Source organism: Phlebotomus papatasi, chromosome 1 (assembly GCF_024763615.1).
Source record: "Phlebotomus papatasi isolate M1 chromosome 1, Ppap_2.1, whole genome shotgun sequence".
In the NCBI taxonomy this organism is placed as follows: domain Eukaryota; kingdom Metazoa; phylum Arthropoda; class Insecta; order Diptera; family Psychodidae; genus Phlebotomus; species Phlebotomus papatasi.
In genome coordinates this window covers 15865330-15889789 of record NC_077222.1, presented here as the reverse complement: position 1 = coordinate 15889789, position 24460 = coordinate 15865330, and the positions used below count along the sequence as shown (strand labels likewise).

Below are 24460 nucleotides of genomic sequence, written 5' to 3'. Positions count from 1 at the left end.
ACTATTTGGTGATTTTGAAATACGACGAGGACTGGGGAAAATATGAAGTTTTTGTGTAGAGAGAAGAACCTTACATCTTGTCAATCTTGGTAAAGAAAATGTAGAAAATACTATGAAAGTTAAAACATTAAATTAATCTGACATTAATTGAAATAACATGTGGGAACAGTCACGGTCTTTTTAGTACTTGAGAACAGTAATGTGCTAAAAAAAAAAACCATGCTCATTTTTTCATTGGATTACCACCATTATTCCATTGATACCTGAACATTTTTTAGCAATTTACTGTTCTCAAGTGCTTCTGCATTATCGGCTTTTTTTCGTGTTGGTTCCTGTCACGACTGTTTAGTGGTTGAGAGAGTCGAGACAAGAATTAACACAAAAAACTGTCGATAATGCAGAAGCACTTGAGAACAGTAAAGTGCTAAAAAAAATATGTTCATTTTTATTAGAATAGCACCATAAATCAACTTATTTTGAAATCAATCATTTTTTTATTGATTACTACCATTTTAACTCTTTCTGGACCGCAGCATATGCTGCAAGCCAATTTCACCATTTTTTAATCAAAAATATCTAAGCTCAGGAATTAATTTAGGTCCTACAAAAAATATCTTACATTTGGATATCCTTGTAGTTTGTAATCATCCACAATAATCGGGTTTTCATAAGTTCTGAATAATTAAAAAACATTGTTTTTCATAGAATATTCATATGCTTCTTTGGGTACTCAGAGTCCCAAAAGAGACGAAAGACTTAAATGTTAAGTCCTGTTTAGAACATAGGTAGTGATAGAGTCAAATCTTTTGCAGGTATGAATATTTCCCTGGTTTTCCGGGTGAGGAGATGTGGAATCCCAATACCAACATCTCCGAGGATTGCCTATACCTGAACATTTGGGCACCTGTAAAAGGTCGGGTGCACCACAATCACTTCCAAAGTCACGAATCAACATCAACAGAGCGTAATGAACATCATCATCACAACAAATCCGCAGCCCTACCAATGCTTGTGTGGATTTACGGTGGTGGCTATATGAGTGGAACCTCGACCCTTGATATCTACAATGCCGAAATCCTGGCAGCCGTGGGAAATGTGATCGTAGCTTCTATGCAGTATCGTGTTGGTGCTTTTGGTTTCCTCTATCTGTCCCCAGATGAATTCCCCTACCCAGATGCTGCTCCAGGCAATCAGGGAATGTGGGATCAAGTCCTGGCCATAAGATGGCTCAAAGATAACGCTAAGGCCTTTGGGGGAGATCCCAATCTCATTACTCTGTTTGGTGAATCGGCTGGTGGAGGAGCTGTGAGCCTACATCTGTTATCTCCTGCAACTCGAGGTCTCGTCCGACGTGGTATCCTTCAATCTGGCACCCTCAATGCACCCTGGAGTCACATGACTGGTGAACGAGCTACGAGAATTGGCAAAGCCCTCATTGATGATTGCAACTGCAACTCATCCCTACTTCAGGTTAGTACCACACAGAATCTCTACGTCCGCTAATGAGTTTAGTTATTGAATTATCTCTATGACCCAATTTACCCATACAGGAATCACCCGTGTTGGTGATGGAGTGTATGCAGAGTGTGGATGCAAAAACTATTTCAGTACAGCAATGGAACTCATACTCTGGCATCTTGGGCTTTCCGTCTGCACCCACAATTGATGGTGATTTTATGCCTTATGATCCCGAAATGATGCTCCAGCAAGCTGACTTGACGGGTATTGATATTCTTGTTGGCAGTAACAAAGATGAAGGTATGAGAGAAACTTAATTGCACCCCCAACTACTTGATATTCCAATGAGATGGGGGTGCAAGAGAAATTTTAATCAAGCTGTACACTTCACTGAAATATTCATATTCCTCTAACACTTCAACAGGCACTTACTTTCTGCTGTATGACTTTATTGATTACTTCTCGAAGGATGTAGCAACTATATTGCCGCGGGAAAAGTTTCTAGAAATTATGAACACCATTTTCAATAAGGCATCCGAAGCTGAAAGGGAGGCAATTATTTTTCAGGTCAGATCACATTCTTTCTACAATTTTCTTTTAAATGAAATTTTATTATCGTGAAGCAATATTGGATTTTAGAAAAGACGGAAAGCTCTTGATTTTGTTTTCAAGTCAGGCATACCGTTTACAGAGTACACCCAATTGCATACACATTTAAATGAGAAAGTTTAGTATTTATTGTTCAAATCGAGATCTTAAAGTTAACATACGCCCTTCAGTGAATTGGGGAATTTATGCTTAAATTGATTAAGTAGAGATTTGCTCAGTATATTTCTTTCTATGAGACAAACTAAAGCATTTCACAATCTCATCTAATCCCGACTAATTCTACTCTGGTCCTCCATACTCAAGTTAAATTAGAAGTTCTTAATCAAATCTTTTTTTTAATTGCATAAGACTAACTCAATCTGACCGTGGCATCAAAGATTCAATTTGTTCTAGACAAGTATTTATCCTATGCAATTGTCTTTGCACGCTGCTCGAACTCCCGAGAAGGAGCTCTGCCTTTTATTCTTCTTTTTTTTTTGCAAATTTTTTGGATGCATATGAGATTATTGTCGATAAATTTGTCTATAAATCACCATAAAATCATTTTGAAATTGAAAATTGTTCAAGAAGAGGATATTAAAAAAATTATGAACATTTGAATTAAAAAATTGACCAAATTGAGTGAAAATTATCCCCTTAAATCCGAAATAATTCAAGATCGTGGTTTAACTAACTACAAAACATATCCGAAGATCATTGAAATGGCTTGGGCCAATTTTGAGAAAAATTGGCACAATTTTTGACATATTTTAGGCAGATAGCAAACGAATGAAGGGGGAAGAATGAAAAGAAACACATTAGTTTTAAGATGTAATTTTAGGAGGGTTATCGAAGATCGGAAGTCGATATTTCTTACCATTTAAATTTTATATAGGAAGAAGTGGGGCACCTTTGAAATTGGGAATTTTTCTCCTATGTTTAAGTGGAACTAAGCCATATCATAATGTAATTGAGCTTCTCAATCTGTTTATGCAGCTAAATTATATCACGATAAGGCTCAATTTGATTTAATAATAGGTGAAAAATCCCAATTTCAAAGGTCCCCCACTTCCCCCTAGGTCAAAACACTGAAAAAACAAGAAAGGCAGTATTTTTAAAATAGAGCTAAAAGGGTGAAGAGGGGCACATTTGAATGTCGAGTACCTTTGAAAGTGGGATTTTTCACCTACTTTTAAGTAAAATCGAGCCTTATCGTGATATAATTTAGCTGCAGAGAAGCTAAATTACATTAGGTAATTGCTCAGTTCCACTTAAACATAGGAGAAAAATCCCAATTTCAAAGGTGCCCCACTCGCGATTCAGTGCCAATTGCGACTAATGCAGTCGGGTTTGAAATTTCATGACCTTTTAAAAAACCCAAATTTGACCAAATCGATTGAAAAATAGGACATCCAGGGTAGTTTAATTTTGACCTAGGAGGTTAAAGATGTCTAAGGACAAAATATTCACCTGGTCTACCTCCAAAACATGTCTGAAAAGCGAAATCATCTGGGATAATTTTGAGACAAGTCAAAAGATCATATTTTTGGAGGGAATAAGAGTGGCGAGTAATATGGGCAAATTAGTCCGTTAGAAAATATTGACTTTTCGCGGGGGGTCATCGAAGAGCGGAAGTCAATATCTATTACCATTTGGAAGCCAGGACGGTGAGAATGAGAAGTTGAAAAAATTTGGATTGTGGAAATTGCTGTTTCATGGAGTTCAAACAGATAAAAATGTCTACTTTTCCTTTTCTTTTATATCTAAACTATTTCTTTTTTAAATGGAAGAAATAACCCAGAACATCAAAATAAATATAATAAATCCTATTTTGTTCACCATTAGGGGAGACCAGGGAGGTTTGGGACAGGGGTAGTGTGGGACGAGGCGAGTTTTTCATTAATTTTTGAAATAAATGGAATTTAACCACTACTCAATCGTAGGCAATATAAAGATGTATCTTGACTAAAAGAATGAATATCCGCAGTTTTATTGTTTTAATTTTATGAACACTTTTTTAAAAATTGATAAAAAACAGTATATTTTTGATTTCTTAGTTTTGCTCTTTGTATTTTATATCAGCGATATGTAATCAAAACTATATTATCTCATTAGCTAGCTGTGTAATCTGGGAACATATTTTTATAAAAGTTTCACAGATTATACGCTCTTGGTTTTTACTTTAAGATTTTAAATACGAAAACTACACGCGGGGATGTTTGGAACACCTGAGAGGGGATGAATGAGACGTTGATTTTCGACAAGATTGTAGGTGGATCGCAATTTTTTATTGTAAAAATGAAGAATAATACCTAGTTTCTACTGAAAATCTCCCTCTTGTGCGAACTTTATCAGTCGAGCAGATGTCTCTAACTACAGGGACAATTAAACCATCAATGTCTTGGGAATCAATAATTTCTTCTCAGAGGATATTTGATCTTTGACCAATCTCGTTAAAAACTATTTTCTCGAAAATGTCTCGAACAATATCCTCTAAAATTCTCACAAGTTCGCCAGAAAAGACAAGGCGAGAGCTTATTGAGAGAAATAAGGAAAAAAGAGGTTCCATGTAGTTGTCGTAAAATTAAACAGGAATCCGTCAATAAGTTCAAAACTTGCAAGAAAATCTAATCGCCTGAGGAATTTGATGATCATAATTGCAATATTTAAAATAAAAATGCAAAGAAAGGCAGATGGAAAATAAGAAGAAAATACTTGATTGACAATAAATGACTCTACTGTACAAATAAAATTGATATTAATTTCTAAGTAATGAAATAAAAGATTAAATATTTTTATTTCTATCAGAATTATTTTTAAATCCAGTATTTAAAATTAATTAACGTGCTCCAATAATGCAAATTATGCGAGAAAAATCGCGTCCCAAACATCCCCTTTTGCGTCCCATACTGCCCCACATCGGGGAGGTTTGGCACAAAGCGTAAAGTTAAATGTTTTATCTTCCCCAAGAAAACTCAGTTGTTTTCCAAGTTCTATCGAGTACTTTTTATAAAGTCAATACCCTGTAGACCGCATAAAATTGTAATACACTATCTTGATTTTTTGGAATACTGTCTCAAAGTCAAAACGTGTAAAAGTGTCCCATACCTCCCCGGTCTCCCCTACTTGCAACTTATTGCGAGCTTGCAAGTTAAGAAGTGAAAAATTTTAAAAAATGTTTCTGAAAAGCATTTTACCGCTTTTATCTGAAAATTTACTATTTATTATTCTTACACCGAAATCTCAAAATCGGGAAAATCGCAATGGTTCTCTATAATTTTCCAAGAATAAAATGTACTAATTAAAAGTATTAAGCAACTCTTTTGAAATGCAGATGTAAATTGCCTTATTTACACAAATAAATTAACTTATCATAGTTTATACTCTTCAACTTATAACGGTAATATCTTGCTTCTGAATTGTTAATTATCTTAATTATTTTCACTTTCAATATTATCCTTTGAGTAAGTGCAGAATCACATTGACAGTAAAATGCTCACCGTATTTCATTAATTTACGCATTTTCATTGCAATTCTTACGCAAATTCTCGATTACCGTATTACCTTATATCATACTCGGTGAAACTAGATGAAAATAATATAAAAAAAATTGAAGAAATAAAACGAAAATGTGATGAACGGTGAGCAAAAAAAACTGTAAGAGAAATTAATCAAAAAAATTTTTTTTGCTCACATTTTATCGCATTTACGTTTTATTTATTTAATTTTCTTATATTATTTTCACATAGTGCCACCGAGTATGAGATAAGGTAATACGGTAATCGAGAATTTGCGTAAGAATTGAAATGAAAATGCGTAAATTAACGAAATACGATGAGGTTACGGCGAGCATTTTATTGTCAATGTGATTCTGCCCTAAATCGTATTGTTTTGTCTATTTAACTTTATATTGAAAAACCTGTTTTGGCGGTCGCTCGATTAAGACGCGAAAAATGAGCTCTCTGTGAAAAGTAGTGATTTGTCGTGGTTTTTCGCGAGCTTTTGGTGATGGCTGTGCATAAGTGTACTTCCACTATCGCGGCGCACCGATTGTGAGCGATTGTCTGTCCCGCGAGTGTCTCTTTTGTAAGAAATCGTGAAATTTCTTTTCGCCCAAGCAGTGAAGAGTGAACAAAAAATGGGTGGTTAGAGACATTGTGCCGTTGGTTTGAGAGTGTGTTGGTTGATTTGTTGCTTTGGCAGACACTTCGGCCTGCACCTCTCTGCATACCCTCTGGCGATTTTCTCCACCCTAGACACACATGAAACATGAGGCGCGAAACACGGTTGAAACATTCATGAGGCATTTCGAGGGGCGACTAATTACGACAATGACATACACAGTGAGTAACCAAACAGGAAAATTTGAGCCTTTAATGGCAAATATCATTAGCTCCCAGTACTCAGCGCCGCAAGGCAGGGGCGAAAATATTTCTGAGGAACCCACCGTTGGTGTATTAGGGGAATGCTCCAGCGGTGGTCAAGCTAATTCCCCAATAACACCTAATGTGCATCTTACAGCTGGCACAATTAGGAACACAATTAGCTGTATACAAGCTAATCTGCAGCACTGCCGCGCAGCCATGGTATCCATGGATGAAAAGCTGGCGGTGTCTCAGAAATGCATCGGACTCTTCCAAGAACCCTGGACAGTCCGAAACAAGGTTAAGGGTTTAAGTCAATTGCGCGGCACGCTGTATTATAGCAGCCGTGACAATGTAAAAGTGAGGACATGTATTTACGTCTCTAAAGATATAAATGTCATGTTCTTACCACAATTCTCTACAGGAGACTTGGCGGCTGTTAAGGTGGAGGTGGAGACCATAGGAGGAAGTAGAGAAATGGTCTTTGCCTCTGCATACATGCCATATGACTCGACTGGTCCGCCGCCACCTTCGGAGCTGGCGGAATTGGTCGAGGCATGCCACAGAAACTCGTGGGAACTCCTCGTCTGTGCTGATGCTAACTCACATCATATTGTGTGGGGAAGTAGCGGCACAAACAGGCGAGGGGAATCATTATTAGAATTTATTTGTATTAACGACCTTGACATACTGAACGTCGGTGATGAGCCTACTTTCACCAACAGGCGCGTGACGTTTGGAACAAGACGCGCTGCAGAATGGGTCGGTGGTTGGCATGTGTCGGATTGCCTTACTATGTCTGACCATAGGAGGATATATTTCGGCATATCGGCTGTGACCACTGGACCAAGACCATACCGCAATCCTCGTAAAACCGACTGGTCAATCTTCGATCAGTCGTTCTGTGAGAATTGGCAAAACAGCACGGACATGCCTGGGGATGCTAATGGCATTGAAGAGTCAGTCAACAGACTGAACTCGGCCTTGCTTACGGCATACGAAAAGGCTTGTCCATTGACTGCTGGCTTAGTTAAAGCAAAACGGAATGCACTTCCTAAGGAACTCCACCTTTTAAGGCAGAGTACTAGGAAGTCCATTAACCGTGCCCGGAATACGATGCAGGATCGTGACTGGAATGAAGCGGCCGCACGTAAACGGGAATATAAAAAATCGATTAGAAAATGGAAAAGGGACAATTGGAGAGATTTCTGTTCTGAAATCTTGGCTGTGAAAGAAGCGGCCAGAATTAAGAAAGTTTTCTCCAAAGATCCTTCTGAACGACTTGGCATGCTGAGAACACCTAGCGGTGCCTATACGGGCTCTGCTGCCGAGGTCACACGCCTATTGCTTGAAACACATTTTCCGAACTGCTCGATTAATGAGACCAGTTCGGAAAATGTCTCCTCCATCACTCTTTTTGGGAGGAGTACTGATTGTGGGATAGTATCCGAAATTGTCACTTGTGGGAGTGTGGAATGGGCAATCGGAACTTTCTCACCGTACAAGACACCTGGGACAGACGGTATTTTCCCTGCCTTGCTTCAGCGAGTTGTGGGATTAATTACTGGGTCTTTGGTGAAAATTTTTAGAGCGTGTCTCGTTACCGGTCATGTACCGCATGCCTGGAGACGTGCACGCATTGTCTTCATTCCGAAGCCAGGTAAGAGTAATTATGAGGACCCGAAGTCCTTCAGACCTATCAGTCTGACATCATTTTTACTCAAAACACTGGAGAAACTATGTGATAGGTACATAAGGAGCCAAATTCTTACTAAGAATCCCCTTAGTCCTATGCAGCATGCTTACCAAAAAGGTAAGTCGACAGAATCGGCTCTCCATCAATTGGTGAGTCGCATTGAAGAATCAGTTGGACACAGGGAAATGGCACTGGTTGCTTTTCTGGACATTGAGGGTGCCTTTGATAAGGTAAACTCTAATGTTCTACACAAGGCAATGAAAGACTTCGGTCTGGGCCATACCCTAGAAAGATTCATAACTAGTTTGGTGAGGCAGCGTGTGGTCGGGGCGGAGGTTGCCGGCGCTCATCTGACTGCGGCCGTTAGCAGCGGCTGCCCACAGGGTGGAGTGCTGTCTCCTTTGCTCTGGTCTATGGTTGTCGATAGCCTACTAGTGGAATTAAATTCGGCAGGCACCTTTGCACAGGGGTATGCCGATGACGTTTGCATAGTCATACGAGGTAGATTTCTATCTACTCTGTGTGATCTTATGCAAAACGCACTGTTTATCGTTGAAAGGTGGTGTAGGTCTCGCGGTCTGTCAGTTAACCCTGGTAAGACCGCACTAACCATTTTCACGAGAAAAACGAAACTGGAAGGTTTCGGACCACCCAAGCTATTTGGGCAGGAACTTGTCCTTCACAAGGAAGTTAAATACCTTGGTATTTTACTTGATCACAGACTATCCTGGAAGGGACATCTGGAAAACCGAATTAATGCGGCCACTAGATCCCTTTTCGGTTGTCGACGACTTTTCGGTAAGACTTGGGGTCTTTCACCGAAGATCGTATTATGGATGTACAAAGCAATCGTTAGGCCAATAATTTCTTACGGAGCTGTAATATGGTGGCCGAGAGTCGAATTTAAAAATTCGGCGCGGGCACTACAGCGGCTTCAAAGAATGGCCTGTCTTGCGATAACAGGGGCCATAAGAACAGCGCCAACCGCTGCTCTGGAGGTCATGTTAAGCTTGCCGCCACTACCGATTTTCATAAAGTCGGAAGCGAGCATGGCAGCTCTGAGGTTACGCTCAGCTGGAACTTGGAAGGTTGGTTGTCACCCAGCAGGCCATACGAGAATACTCGATAAGCCTGTTGCTAGACATCCAGACCTTCTAATGAGGGATGACTTCCACATTGAGGGAAGACTACCCAAGAAATCAATTAAAGCAACACTTCATACGAGGGCTGACTGGGCTGAACGCGCGGATGAGATCATTGAGTCCGATGCGGTCGCTCTATTCACTGACGGTTCTCGAGTTGAGGGATCCTCAGGCGCCGGTTACCATTGCTCGGAGTTTCAGATTGCTGGATCAGTGCCCCTCGGCCAGTACACGACAGTGTTTCAGGCTGAGGTCGTCGCAGTCCTGCTTGGTGCTCAGAGTCTACTGGAATCTGGCATCGAGGGTAGAAAAGTTCAAATTTTCTCAGATAGTAGAGCTGCGATTCTGTCTATAACAGGATATGAGTCGCGTTCTGCTATCGTGACTGAGTGCAGGAAAATGTTAGAAGCGGCCTCACAGAAATGTGACGTCGGTCTACATTGGGTACCTGGGCACAGGGGCATAGCGGGAAATGAAGAAGCGGACCGCCTCGCGGTAGCGGGGGCAAGGACCGCCTTCATTGGTCCCGAACCTGCTATAGGGATTTCCTTGCAAATGAGGAAATCTATTATACGGGAGGATTCATTAAAACTTCATCAAACGGAATGGGCCGCGACTAAAGATTGTCGCGTGTCCAAACTGTTCATGACCAACTTGGATAAGAAAAGGACAGCGTACCTGGTGGGAGGTAGTCGCTGGAGAGCCCGGCAGATTGCTAATGTTCTAACCGGTCACTGTCTAAATAAACATCTGAATAGGATGGGTGTCCAATGTAACATAATGTGCAGAGGATGCAATCAAACTGAGGAGACGGTCACTCACTATGTGTGTGACTGCCCCAGCTTATGCAACATCAGACGAGTGCTGCTAGGTAAAGCGGTACTGTCTGATGAAGACCTATCAAGATTGAAGCCGCCCTGTTTAATGGAGTTTATCCGAAAAACGGGCTGGCTTGAACCATCTTGCCCCTAACGGGGATTAACTTAACCGGGGATGCATAATGGGCCCAAAAGGAGGCCTGGGTGCAGCGGTTCCGCGAGGAACCGCCCCCACTGTAATCTAATCTAATCTAATCTAACTTTATATTAGGTGAGATTCTTAACAATCTCACCTACTATAATCCTAACAAAATTTCATGTCGTCCGATCGACCTCAAACTTGGCTAAAATGTGTTTCGCCACTTCCTGATCACGAATATATGGGGGGCTAAGTTAAGTTCCCGGCTGGCCGGCCGGCCGGCCGGCCGTCCGGCCGCTCTTTGGAGCTTAATAGCTCCTAAACTAAAAAAGATATCGACTTGCGGTTTTCGGCAAAGCTTATATATCGGATGAAAATTGCAACTTGGTGCATTGACCCCCCACCCCCCACCCCTCCTTCCGCCATTTTGAAGACCCCCCTTTTTTTGTTTTCTCAATAGCTCCGCCCCTATGGCATCGAGCGGGCTCAAATTTTAGTATGTTATAGCTGGGCCTTAGAGCTTTCCATCAATACCAAACTTAAGGTCCCCCGACCCCCCTGACCCGAGCTATAAGGGTCCAAAAAAAAATTCTTAAAATGGCCATAACTCCTGTTCTAATTGTCATAATTTAAAAAATGAGGGCTTTTTGGAAAGCTCTCATGAAATGCCACTTCTCCTTCTAACATCGCAAGTTCATAAAACCACCGCTAGGGGCGCTATTATTAAAAAGAAAATTTTTAAATCTTAAAAGTTAAATAACTCAAAAATTCCTTATGCAATCGGGCTGAAATTTTAGTATGTTGTAGCCGTTGATTATACCTATCAAACAAAAAAAACCTTAAGTAGATCCATAACCCCTGACCCGAGCTATAAGGGGTCAAAGTTCGAACATTGACCGGCCTCTACCTCCGGTTCTAATTAACATAGCGGCCTAAATTTTACCTTTTTGGTTTCGTCTCGATGAGCACTTTCAGATGGAAGTTCAAAAAATCACCACAGGTGGCGCTGTGATAGCGTCAAAATTCATCGAAATTCAAAGTCACTTTTCTCAAAAACGGCATTGTGCAAGTTAATGAAATTTTAGTATGTCGTAGTCCAGTCTAAGACGTTTCCAAAATGGTGCAAATGTGCGCTGTGGTTAAAACAGAACCGGAGATATGAGGGGTCAAAGTTCACAAAATTCAAAAAATCATATCTCCGGTTCTATGTGACCGATTTTGATGAGTGAGGGCTTAAACGAAAGATCTCACCAAATGCTACAACTTTCTAGAATATTTGAACTTCGTGGGACCAACACCAGGGGCGCCACAGTCGAAAAACCAATTTCAATATCACATAACCTCAATTATCTCGACTGTCGCTGAACCGATTTTGATGATTACTTCGACATAATTCTAGAGGACATTTGTCTCTACATTTCGTCCATACATCATTTTCCGCTCAGACTACGCTATCACTCCGATTTTGCCGTTTAAGTGTGAAAAAATTGATTTTTCCCATAATAACGCTTTGAAATCACTCAGATGCCAATTTGACTGCCTCTACTCCACAAAGACACTTAAAATAGGGTTTTAAATGGAAAGTCCCACAAAATACAACAATTCTTTGAAATAGTTGAAGCTCAACAAATGACTACTTGGGGCACTCTGGATGAAAAAACGAGTTAAGAAACAAAAAACCTCGATTATCTTGGCTTCTGAGTAATCGATGAGATCATGTTCTATGGGAAAATTATAGAGAACATTCTGGTCTACATTTCACCCATATATCTCTTTTGTGCCAGTTCAATCAAATCCTTGATATTTTGGTTTAAATACAAAATTTGTATAATTTCACGATTTCAAATATATCTGACGTTCTTGAACTTTAGGGCTGTCTTTCTCATTTAAACTTAATTTTCTCTCATCAATATTGTTTTTATACCTAGTTAAACATTCTCAATTTTGAATAAAATCAACACTCTTACATTAAAAAATTGAAATTCAAATTACGCCTCTTAATAACGGAAAACTTTAAGATTTCTCACAAATTAAAAATAATGGCTGGAATTACTTTAAATATTTATATTTTTCTATTGATTTTCTCTGTTTAGTATACGAGCTGGGATAGTGGCAATGATAATCAAAATCAGCAGCAAGTTAGTAAAGCCGTTGGGGATCATTTCTTCATTTGTCCCACCAATGAATATGCCGAAGGATTTGCTCAACAAGGGGCTTCAGTGTACTACTACTATTTCACTCATGTAAGTTTACTAATTTTGATTTTGCATTGAAATATTAAAGGATTAAAAATAAAATATTTACATGAAACTTCTATTAGCGTACTAGCACTTCTCTCTGGGGCGAATGGATGGGTGTTTTGCATGGTGACGAAATTGAATATATCTTTGGACAGCCTCTCAACCATTCGCTACAGTATCGTGAACGTGAACGAGCACTTAGTACTCAAATGTTGCGTGCTTTTACTGAATTTGCCAGAACTGGGTAAAATTGCCTATTTGAGGAAAAAAAATTTACACATCAAAGGATTCACGCATTTCTTTGATATTGCAGAATACCGGATTTAGAAGGAGAAACATGGCCACAGTATAGTAAGAACAATCCACTGTACTATATATTCAATGCCGAAGGAACTGAACAATTATCAACGGAAAAATTTGGACGTGGTCCAATGTCATCATCTTGTGCTTTTTGGAATCATTTCTTGCCCAAATTCCGTAGTTGGGCCAGTGAGTGTCTTTTGCTATATAAACCTACCCCATGGGGGGTGTACTGTCAATACCCCATGGGACATCCTTTTACTCATAATCCATCTTCTTCCTTTTCAGGACCAAATTTGTGTGAAAACTTGAATATTGACGTCAACACAATTTCATCAGCTGAAAGGCCTATGATATTTCCCATGTGCATTGTTGGAGCATTAATTGTCACAGCAAGTGAGTACTTGGGCAAGTGGTAACAATGTTCAAAGACGAAAATTTTACTTAAAACAAAAACACCCAAAACAGAGAATTTGTAGGTACTAATATTTTGGGAGGGAGAAGATACGTATATTAATAAAAAAAAAAGAAATAAAAAAAACTTTGAAAGAAAATATTTGAAAAGATGATAGAGGCTTGAGATATTTTGAAAGAAGTTTAGCTTAGGAATTAATAATAGTGGAATCTCTATACATATCACGAAGAGACATATCACAAAAGAAACATATTAAAGTATTTTATAGGACAATTTAATGAAAGAATAATAAAAAAAACATTGCTGTTTAAGAGAGTGGAATTATTTTAGATAAAATGTACACGCGCACAAGTAGACAGAAGAGACATAAAACAAAGAGATTGCACATTTATAATTCTAATATACAGAGAACAAAACAAAATACAAGAATATTATATTAATAATAAAATTTAAAGAAAAAAAAACCTAGAGGAAAGAATGCTTTATGTTCCTAAACTATTTGAGGGCGAAAAAAGAGATTTTAGAAGCATATTTATAGTGAATATATTTATATGGCAAAAAAAGTGTTTTCTAAAAAATAAAACAATTAACCTAAAAGTGAATATAGTGGATTAAAATCTCCCCAGATTGATAAATAAACTTTTATTTTGTGGTCTCTATTCTATACACCAGAAATTTTTTCACCAAATGAAAAATATTAAAATAAACAAAAATAAAAACCAATTGCCAAAGATAGGAAGAGACGAAAATGAAAAGCCTAATATGAAGATGTGAAAAAAAACTTTAAATGTATTGAATGAAGTATTTTTTGATGGAATAATAATGATCAAATACTATTTTTGTATGCTTGTGGCTTTAATACATATCATATTATGATATTATATATATTTACTAAATTAGAGAAAACTAATTGAAGAGTTAATACTCCCAAAGAAAATGAATTTTGTAAACGGCAAATTTTGAAGAAAATTTCCAATTATTGAAAAAATTGCATTACAATGCGGTAGGTATTTATAGGGACATGCTATTTTTTCACACGCCTTTGATAGAAATTTACTAATAACTATATTTATTTTATTGTGTAAGAAAATGTCCAAATATTGCTCAATATCCTTTTCTTGAGACTTTTACTGAAGGTTTTCACTTTAAGCTATTTGATCAAAATCTTTTATTTTAAGGTTATTTTGAGAAAGTGAGGTTATATTGAATATGATCTGATAAATGAAAACGCAAACTTTAAAATGTGTCTTCTAAGTACAATCTGTATCAATCTAGATCGGTGTCTGTATTTACAGTCGAGTTCCTCAAATTTGAACTCCTCAAATTTGAACGACGGTTGAGTTCAAAATGTAAATTTTGAGGTTATGTGAAGAAAGTTTTGCGTGGAGTGCCATTTTTCTCTGGTATTTCCGCAATATTATCGTATTATATTAACTTCCGAAACAAATTCTATTTATTTCACAATAAATTACATTGATTATATTCTCTAAAGTTGTTTATCTTAATTTAGGGAAGGTGAATTTCACATGAATTCCGTTACGTTTTTGAAAATATCGTTCAAATTTGAGGAGTGAGAAATGTCATCTATACCCCCCAAATGTTCAAATTTGAGGAACTCTACTGTAGTTATTTCGAGATTATTTTGAAAAAGTGAGGTTATATTGAATTTAGCCTAAAAAATAAAAATGCAAACTATAAAATTTCTCCGTCAAACACAATCTATATTTGTCAGAACAATTTTATAGTTTGTGTTTTAATTTATTAGGTTAGATTTAATATGATCTATTTTACTAATGTCAAAATAAATAAATACAGATACATATCTATATTACAGATTAACAATGCATTTAAAAATATTAATAAGTTCATTCAGAGGAATTTGGATTTATATCAATTAAAGAAATCAAAAATATAAGCAAAAATACTTGGCTCTTTGTTTATCAAATATCCTTTGATTTGTTTGAGATTAGGAACAACATAACCTCACTTTCCCAAAAAGTAATAAAATCAGCCTCAATAATTCGCTCGTTAATTCGCTCGTTTAATATTCGTTAAATATTTCGCTTCATTTAAAAGCTTAAAGTAATAAATTCATTCAGAGACATTTGGATTTGTATCAATTGAAAAAATCAAAAATATAAGCAAAAATACTTGGCTCTTTGTTTAACAAATATCCTTTGACTTGTTTGAGGTTAGGAACAACATAACCTCACTTTCCCAAAAGGTAGTAAAATCAGCCTCAATAATTCGCTCGTTAATTCGCTCGTTTAATATTCGTTAAATAATTCCCTTCATTTAAAAGCTTAAAGTATTTAAAACTCGATCATATTTAAAAGTAGGGAGAAGTGGGGCACCTTTGAATTTGGAATTTTTCTCCTATGTTTAAGTGGAACTGAGCCATATCAATGTAATTTAACTTCTCAATCTGATTATGCAGCTAAATTATATCACGATAAGACTCAATTTTATTTAAAAATAGGTGAAAAATCCCAATTTCAAATGTGCCCCACTTCCCGCTATTATAATTTGTTGAATTTCTAAAAAATAAAAAACTGCACATGAGTCAAAAGTCTCTCAGTAATACCAAAAGAAATCTTCTGGCCCTATAAAGGCTTCTCGCACTGTATAGTGGTGTAATAATCACAATAGTTGTAGAAGTATTATACACTCTATATTTCTCCATGGAGAAGATGATTGATAGTCAATTTAGAATTTGTAAAAACAATACAAGAATTTTCGAATAGGGCACCAAAAACTATGAATATCCAGGTCTTGAGAGGTTACTGTGCCATAAGTATTGATCTTTATTTCTTTATATGGTTAGAAATTTATTTTGAAGTATATTAGGTTATGCTGGACCTAACCTTAAAAAAGCCAGACGTTTTATTCGTGGCAGATACATTATTAAGATATTCTTTTCCGAATAAACTTGTAGAATAAAAACATTTTCTTTTATTCAAAAGTATTAGTATATTTTTGGAGATGATTAAACTAAGAAGAAGAAAACTCTTGAAATATTTTAACAAAATTTTAAGATATTTTAAATTTAAGAAAAAAAATACAGTTTTATCTATCCAAATTTTTCTTTTGCAATATTACAGTAAAGATTTATCCACATGTAATTAAATATTTATTCTATTAAAATTTTCTACATCCATCACATTCTGTGAATGGTTAGCGAACGAAAGCGTTCAAAGATCTAACCAATCAAAGAACGCGAGGAAAGTAAAATATTTCAAAGGACTAATTATTTAATTACATTTAGATTTATGGCGTTATTAAGCCTCATAATCATAAGGAAATCTCTGGGTTTCACAAAAGTGGAAAATGTGGAAAAAGTAAAGGTTATATAACCTCTAAAAACATTACAAGGGCTACCGTTAGAGGAAGTTGGAAATCCTAATGAGAAAATAATAGTGCGCCGTGAATGTGGTTCTTTTTAAATGTGAGGTTATGCTTGACATAACCTCAAAACGTAAACACATAATATAAATTTTGGAAGTTATATTTCAAGTAGTTTAACTATGTATGGCTATGCTACGTTTTTTTGCAATTAGATATCTTTTTAACCTTAAAAATATCAATGTAGATAAATTAGAACCACAAAAGTATCTTTGTTTGATTTCTTAAAATTTCTGTGCTGCGAATTTGATTTTTATTGTGTCAATTCATACTAAATATTTTTTGTGACAATATATCGGCTGCATCGACAGATGTCGTATCTGCATATAACGGAAGCAACGATACAAACGTTGTCGCCTCTTGCGCGAAACGCTGATACAAAAGAAATGCACGTACGGTAGCAGTTGATGCAACCGACCGGTTAGCTAAGTCAGGATTTAAGATTTGTCTATGAGTCGGCTTAAACCTTTATCGGTTCCACTGCATCCAGGCCACTTATTTGGGCCCATTATGCACTCCCCATTATTCCATTCTATCTTAACCCATAAGGCGGTCCTCCAGCTCCATATCTTGGCTTCTGTATGCCTTGGTTGGATCAGTTGCAGTGAATGTGTATTTATCGATAGATCTCTTCAGGCCGATCTCGTTTCTGTACCAACCTCTCTTGTTTAGGCGGTTCATTGTCAATGCATTGGCATTACTTTTTCATCCATTCTCTGGACTAATTCGATACGGCTGCTGAAAAATCTGCACCTGCCGAGTTTCGAACCCGAGACCTCACAGTTATAGAGACACTACTCTACCAACTGATTCACTGAGGCTCCAGCTAAGTTACTGATAGTTCAGATATTAAGCTATTTTGTAACACAAGATATTCTAGATCTTTTTTAAAGTTTGACGAATTTGACATAACCTCACATTCCGAACTCTACTCTTGAGAAAATTAAGACAATGAAATTCGGTATTTCAAATGATGTTTAAATGAAAAAAGTATTTCTTGGGAAAAGTAGAAAAGAAGAATTTAGTTATATCAGAAACATGCCTACAAGCCAAATTGTAAACATTTTTAAAATTGTAAAATAACCTCTGGGATGAGAATTTCTAAGAATTTCTGAAAAATCATGCCCCTTAGTCTATCAAATAATTACCACCAATTCCACATTGCTGAAAAATATCTTAATAAAATTTGCCACAATAAATATTTCCAATTCCTTTTAGGTTAGGTCCAACATAACCTTACATTCCAAAATAACCTCTATCTTGAACATAATTCATGTTAATCTAATTTGTTAGTTATCAAAATTACTATCGTGTCTTTTGGTATAATTTCAGGCTCCATTTGGAGTCTCTTAGGTGCACGAAACTGCTTACGGATTCCCTAATCTTTAATTTTCACAAAATTATATTTTACATTTTGGTGACACGCAAAATTACAACGCGAGCAGTTTCGAAAATTTCAAAACTTCAAGCATTTTTGTAGGTTTCACGACGCAAACGAGAGAAACCAAAAAAAAACAAAATTGAAAAAAAGAATTGTGTGTGCAGATGAGAAAGAAAATAAAAAATAAGAAAGGAATAAAAAGTTATATTTTTACGAAATTTGGCACAAAAGTCGCTGTACACTTTTTAAATTATACAAAAAAAAAATATCAATGTGAAGTAGATGTAATTTAAAAAAAAAGAAAAGTGAGATTCGTAAGATCAATTTTTGTAATACTTTTTGGAGTCACAATTTCTATACAAGAAAAGAAAAAAGAAAATTTACCTCTTATGATACTTTTGCATTTTTCTATACCTTAGATATAGTGGAAAAAATTTGAAAAAAAAATGCGTAAAAAATTGTGTTTTTGAAATCTTATAGAAAGCGTCCGTTTCACGTGACAATTTATTAAAAAAAGAGACACCCATCAGTTTATGAGATGAATTGGTTAGTAAAACCAAAGATTTTGACATTAGATATAAAATTTTATTTTACGTTTTTTTTTTAATAGATAAGATCTAGAGATTGAAAAAAAAACCACTTAGAGAAAAAATCATTGCAAACCAGAAGCATATAAAAAAAATATTAACTGTAGTCTCTTAACGAGTTTTATAGCCATATAAAAGACAGATAACTAAAAATCAATATTCTCAAGATTTACCCATAAAGAGCAAAATATATAGCATTCTAATAGAAGAGATAATAAAGCGCGTATTATAAAGAGAAAAACAAATATTGAGAAACTTAGGTTAATTGTGGAAAAAAAACTACTAATAAAACTTACATGATAAGGTATATAAGATAAAAAAGAAAATCTATAAATGAATGTGTTACAGAAGCCTCAAATTTGTGCTTTAGATGGTGATCTATAAGAGGAAGCCATATAAAAAAAATAATTATTCTCACGAAAACGCATTAAAAAGTAGTTCTGCAGAAGCACAGACAATCTAAAAAAAAAATGACAAAAGAAAATGAAGAAAAAATTGTTAGAATAAATCTAAGGACTAATTTATATTAAATAACTTCAAATTTTGTGCATCTCTTCATGAGGTCAAAATGCTTAAGAAGAGAGTCTTTTGCCCCCAAAATTTTCGCCCTCAGTTCAATTGGTTCCTGAACTGAGTTGCAAAAATAGCATAGACTCTATTCTACCATAAAACCATTTTCCTCTCCTTGCAAAAATATCACAATGTGGCAAAATTTAATTAGCAGAGTTATCAGGATGCAAAATTAAAAAAAAAAACAAATAATAAAAGTGATTTTTGGTGATTAAAATAAATAAATTAAGGTACATATTTTTGACGGAGAATACTCACTTTATGTGTGAATTCTGTATAAGCAGAAAAATAATGTCTTTTAGATGAAAATGCATAATTATTACCTTGTCCATGTTGTGCAAAACATATCAGAGTTTAATAAATATGGTAGTTAAATAAAGTCAAAAGCCAATTGCTGCAAAAAAAGTTGTTTTTTTTACCCTTTCGTACATAATTAATTCCATGTAGGGGAGACCGGGATAGAATTAGCTACGTATAGTATTAGATAAAGATACCTTACAGTTTGCCTTCGAAGGAATATTGAGGAAACCACTCTTTATTCTAAATTATACTTCCCTTCTTACTAGGGTAAATTAAGCTAATTCAAAACCTGCTCCAAATGGAAATTTTTGGCTACTCCAAATGGAAACGTCATTGTTTTCACGATAAATACAGTACTAAATTATTATATTTATATATTTTCTATACCTCAGTTTCATTATTTAGTTAATTTTGCTCCAAATAAAGCGAAAATCCATTCATATTCACAAATTTTAATTTGTTAATTTCTCAGAAAAATTAAAAGTGTACCTTTTCAACATTGAATTCTTCATCGATCGACCATGTTTTCCAATGAAAAACACAATAAATTGACTGTTGTTTATTCATTTTGTTTAACATTTATGTCATATTTCTGGCTAATTTTAGTTAAATTAAGTGCTAATCTTTATTGTTAACGGTATGTGAAGTTTTCAAATGAAATAATTACCTATTTCGTGAACAAAAAGGGGATTTTATGAAGTGTCTGCAAATGCTTCAATAGGAAACCCCGGAAATATGATTTTTTTTTGGAGAGGTTTTCTTTTTGTTTTAGATGGGAAAGGAGAAAAGACCAGGTATAAGAACAAATCCTGCACTCAGGAGCAACTCAACAAGGTTTTGGAAGCCTTTCTTCGCAGTTTCACTTACACTGTTTGTCTCCAATTAGAAACTTTCCCTTGTCTTCATTTGGATTAATTTGTTTCCAATAGCAGCATTTTACACTCGCGTATTTTTCTTGTATTTCAGAAGTTCTCAAATTATATCTATAAAGAATTTTCACTAAACAGTAACATTCTAGAAGAGTCAAGGAGCAAATTTATGTAATTCTTTTCAGAAAAAATTGAACTTAATGTGTTGAATCTTCTGTCAAAGTTAAAGCGACTGGAAATGGTTTTGAATTAGGACATTTACCCTACTCATTGAAATATTTATCAGCCTCATACAAACATTTTTTGTACAAATTATACGCAATTAAAAATTTCGTTTGGTGGCTAGTCTGCCTCGGTCTCCCCTACTTTATTCCATTTACAGCGAAGTTTCTCAAATTCAATCGCTTGGGAGTATAAGTGGCATTTTTCAGTCCGTACTTTGAATTTTTAATTTAAAAAAATATATATATATTTTGACAGAATACAGAGATTTTTGAGATTCTTGAGAAACAACTAAGAAAAACTAAAAATTTGAATATGACTTTTTTTTGAGAATCCAAATTTAAATTAAGGAATTACTGGCTCAGTCACTCCTTTCCTATTAAGAAAATTTTGTGAAATCAAAATTTACTTCCTTTTCTTCCTTAAACGTTTTGTATATGTCTATCCTACTCTCTCGCACTCTTCCTCTTCTTTTAAACATCAGAACAAATTTAATTTGTTTCAACTCAATTTGGGGCTGAAGAGTGGAATAAATATATGCAAAACATAATAAAGTGCTCATAATTTTGATTTGATGAAATTTGCTTGATCTAAAACTAAAAGGTGTGCCAGATAGGAGGCACATAAAGAAGCAATAATAAATTTCTCAGCTACTTTTTTTAAATACCAAAAATAATGAAAATTCTCAAGCACATTTTCAGGTACAAATCTACAAAATTTTGGAATTGCTCTGCAGTTAGTAGTTTGACCTTTAGCCCCAAAAGAATCATGTGAAAAAATAATATCATAAAAATATATTCAAAATTATTAGTTACATGAATATATAAATTGATTATATGGTAAATTTCATTGTCATTTTCTTTTTTTCTTTGCGTTCTATGTTTTCCAACTGATTCGTTTATTAATTACCATTATGACTAATTTAGAATTCGCTAAAATCTACTCATTCATTCATTGATTCATTTTATTTACTCATTAGTATTAGACTGATTTTGTATAAAATAAACTAAGACTATTAAAACTATTTGTATAAGGCGTATAAGGTTTCATAATCAAATTCAAAGAAATATGATTTAATTATGGATATGTTTTTTTTAATAAGTTCAAGGGAGTAAAAAATAGGTCGAGAAGTTTTATTTACTACTAAAATATTTGATATTATTAAATTTATTCAAGAAAAAAAAACAAAAAACAACAGTTTATAATAAACAATAGCATTTCTATGTATTTTTTAAGGATTATTGACCAGAGTCCTTATCGTTCTCAGAATTCAAATCAATTGCAAAAAAATGGCACAAAAATTATCGGAAAAGTTGCAATCTTGCCTTATCTCAAGAGAAATCATTTCCTATTTTAGTTTTGTGGCTTTCAAAATGTATGTTTTATGAGTCACAGTGAATGATAAGCCCCTTTTGTAATGTGTTGGCAACTAACTTGGCTATAACCGAGCTTTGTCATTTCTGGACTTTAGCTGTAAGGGCCTTGACAGACCTGAGGATTAGCCGAGAAACGGCTTAGCGTAATTATATTAGAAATAATAGTCAAATTACATTTCCATCATTTTCCACTAAGTCGTCTCTCGGCTTAAGTCGTAAAGTGTGTCTAGGGCATAAGTGTGTCCAGCACATAAGAAACCATCAGTTGACTACAAAAATTTGGACTGTCCAGACTTTATTATTTTTTAAATTCAAATTAGGCAGAATACAAATTTTAAAAGGATTTTCATGACATGACTTTATATGGATGAAGACTACAAAAATTATGAATGAGAGTTTATTAAAAGTGAGGTTAATTAGGTTAATTAGTTGTTGCATCAAATTGAGGTATTTCTCTTAAGTCTCGTAAGCTTAGAATTTTCTACTAACCATAGTTATTTTTCAGTGAATTTATATAAATATTTTTATTGAAAACTTTTTCAACAAAAAAAAATCTGCGAAGATTTCAAATATTTGGAAAAAAGTAAACAAAAGTGAAACAGAGAATAAAATTGCTTCAGCAAATTGTCGAGTAATATTAATAAACAATTCTATTGTTTGATCTCTTCTTTGAAAATTGTTTTTTAAAGATTTGTTTTATTATTTGATATAAACATTTTTAAATAGTAAATTAATATTTTATCCACAAAAAAGAATAAAGAATTTTTAACTATTCAAAATTCAATATTTCTTTTTTTGCCTATTTTCTAAAGTTAATTTTCACTGACCTAATTATTAAATTGCTGAAAGGCTAAAAGAAAAACCAAAAAAAAAAAAAATAGATTGTATTTAGGTAAAACGTAAGCTAGTAGAGCATACAGCCTATACGACACATCTTCACCCAGTCGTCGACCACATTCAACCAATCCTTAGGGGAGACTGGGGCAAAAAGTCACAAATCGAAAAATTCAAAATTCAATATCTTCCAAGGTAACAAAGATAGCAGCTCAAATTTTTTTCTATAGATAGCCTCCATAGACCTTCTTCAATGTCGTAAGTTTCTTAGAATTCGAACAAGGAATTTAGAACATAAAAAATATCGAAATTTTTAGCCCTATTTTTGAAATATTTTCCTTGCAGAAGTTAACAATTATTACCTACTTATTTTCCAAAATTGATGCATTGGTGAATATTTTCTAAACAATTTGAATTTTTTGAAAACGAATCCGCTATCTATTTTAGAATTTCACAAAAGTTCTTTTCTCCAGAAATCATTTTATTAAAAATGGCCACTTGGGGTAAAAAGTAACAAAAGGTATAGAGCAAAAAGTAACAAAAAAGCGAAGCAATTTGTGAGGGCTAATTTTTGAAACTCTCACTCGCACCCGCGAGGTCTTTAGTGGCCGAGAGAAGTTGACTCGCACACTCCGCAGATTCTTGAGTACGTGCTATGAGTAGTTTATGTTATAAAGAAGTCGTTACAGAAGGATTTGAATCTGCGGGGTGTGCGAGTCAATTTCTCTCGGCCACTAAAGAGCTCGCGTCGCGGGTGCGAGTGAGAGTTTCAAAAATTAGCCCTCTGATGTCTCACGGCGAAAAGAAACGTCATTATCATGTCTCGCCGCTTATTGTTTGTATTCGTCAAACGATTTGCAGTCTTTTGTGTGTTTTTTTTCCTAAAATAGCTTGAAAAGCGCTTTTCTCGTTTTCTCACTTTTCTCGCAGAGAAAACGGTGTTTTAAAAAGGTGTAGAGTAGAAGAATAAATTTCCTGTGAAAATATGTAATCTAGGTAGTTTACTTAAATTTACAGAATTCCGTAATAAAGCGAATAAAAATGTGATAGTATCTTATGCCTGATACTATTTGCCCCAGCATTTTTGAGAATGATCACAAAAATACCTTTTAAAAAATGGCTCGATAAATATATTTCCTTACAAAATAGAGGAAAATTACTTTCACAAAGTTGTAGAGCGGTAAATTTCCTATAAAACTGCGCTAATTAGAAGTTTTTGAAGCGCTCGAGTAGCTTGTAAAGTAAAAAAATAAAATATCCGTTTTGTTACTTTTTGCCCCAGTCTCCCCTAATGTGATAGTTATAACACATTCAAAAAAAAATTTCGAAGCATAAATCGTCCGAAAGTAGCGCAATTTCCTCTACTCAGCCAGAAGCATTTACATTTTTATTATATATTCCTTAATTTATGCTATATTAAAATTATTAAAATATATTGCGATATCTGCCGCAAAAATCGCGCGAAAATTCCAGTACACGTACCAAAACAAAACTATACCATTGAACAGCTGGGTTCAGCTGGGTAGCTCCACGGAGTTCAAAATTCAACGGATAATTATTTTAAAAAAAAATTGACCGCGTTCTACAAACAGAAAAATCATCAAAAAGATTTTTAACATAGTTATAGAAATTTTCATTGATAAATGAAAGCTTAGCACGACAAAGAGATAAGAATGAGGAGAAATTTCTTTATTTTTTGTTCATTTCTGGCGGAAGAGAAGGTGCTGCCAGATTGGATTGTGAGCCGTCAAAAATAGTC

The 24460-nt window shown here is 35.0% G+C and overlaps 1 protein-coding gene across 2 annotated transcripts in view; it reads left to right on the top strand.

Annotated features, from left to right (window-relative positions):
• Positions 1 to 19505, top strand: part of LOC129797988 (acetylcholinesterase) — a 33143-nt gene extending 13638 nt beyond the window's left edge. For both annotated transcript variants that reach the window (XM_055840915.1, XM_055840916.1), the window contains exons 3-9: positions 813 to 1470; positions 1551 to 1758; positions 1883 to 2025; positions 12299 to 12448; positions 12526 to 12689; positions 12759 to 12934; positions 13034 to 19505. In XM_055840915.1, coding sequence (XP_055696890.1) covers positions 813 to 1470; positions 1551 to 1758; positions 1883 to 2025; positions 12299 to 12448; positions 12526 to 12689; positions 12759 to 12934; positions 13034 to 13164 — 1630 coding nt within the window. In that variant the 3' untranslated portion in view covers positions 13165 to 19505. The remainder of the gene's footprint in view (positions 1 to 812; positions 1471 to 1550; positions 1759 to 1882; positions 2026 to 12298; positions 12449 to 12525; positions 12690 to 12758; positions 12935 to 13033) is intronic.
• Positions 19506 to 24460: the final 4955 nt, after the last annotated feature.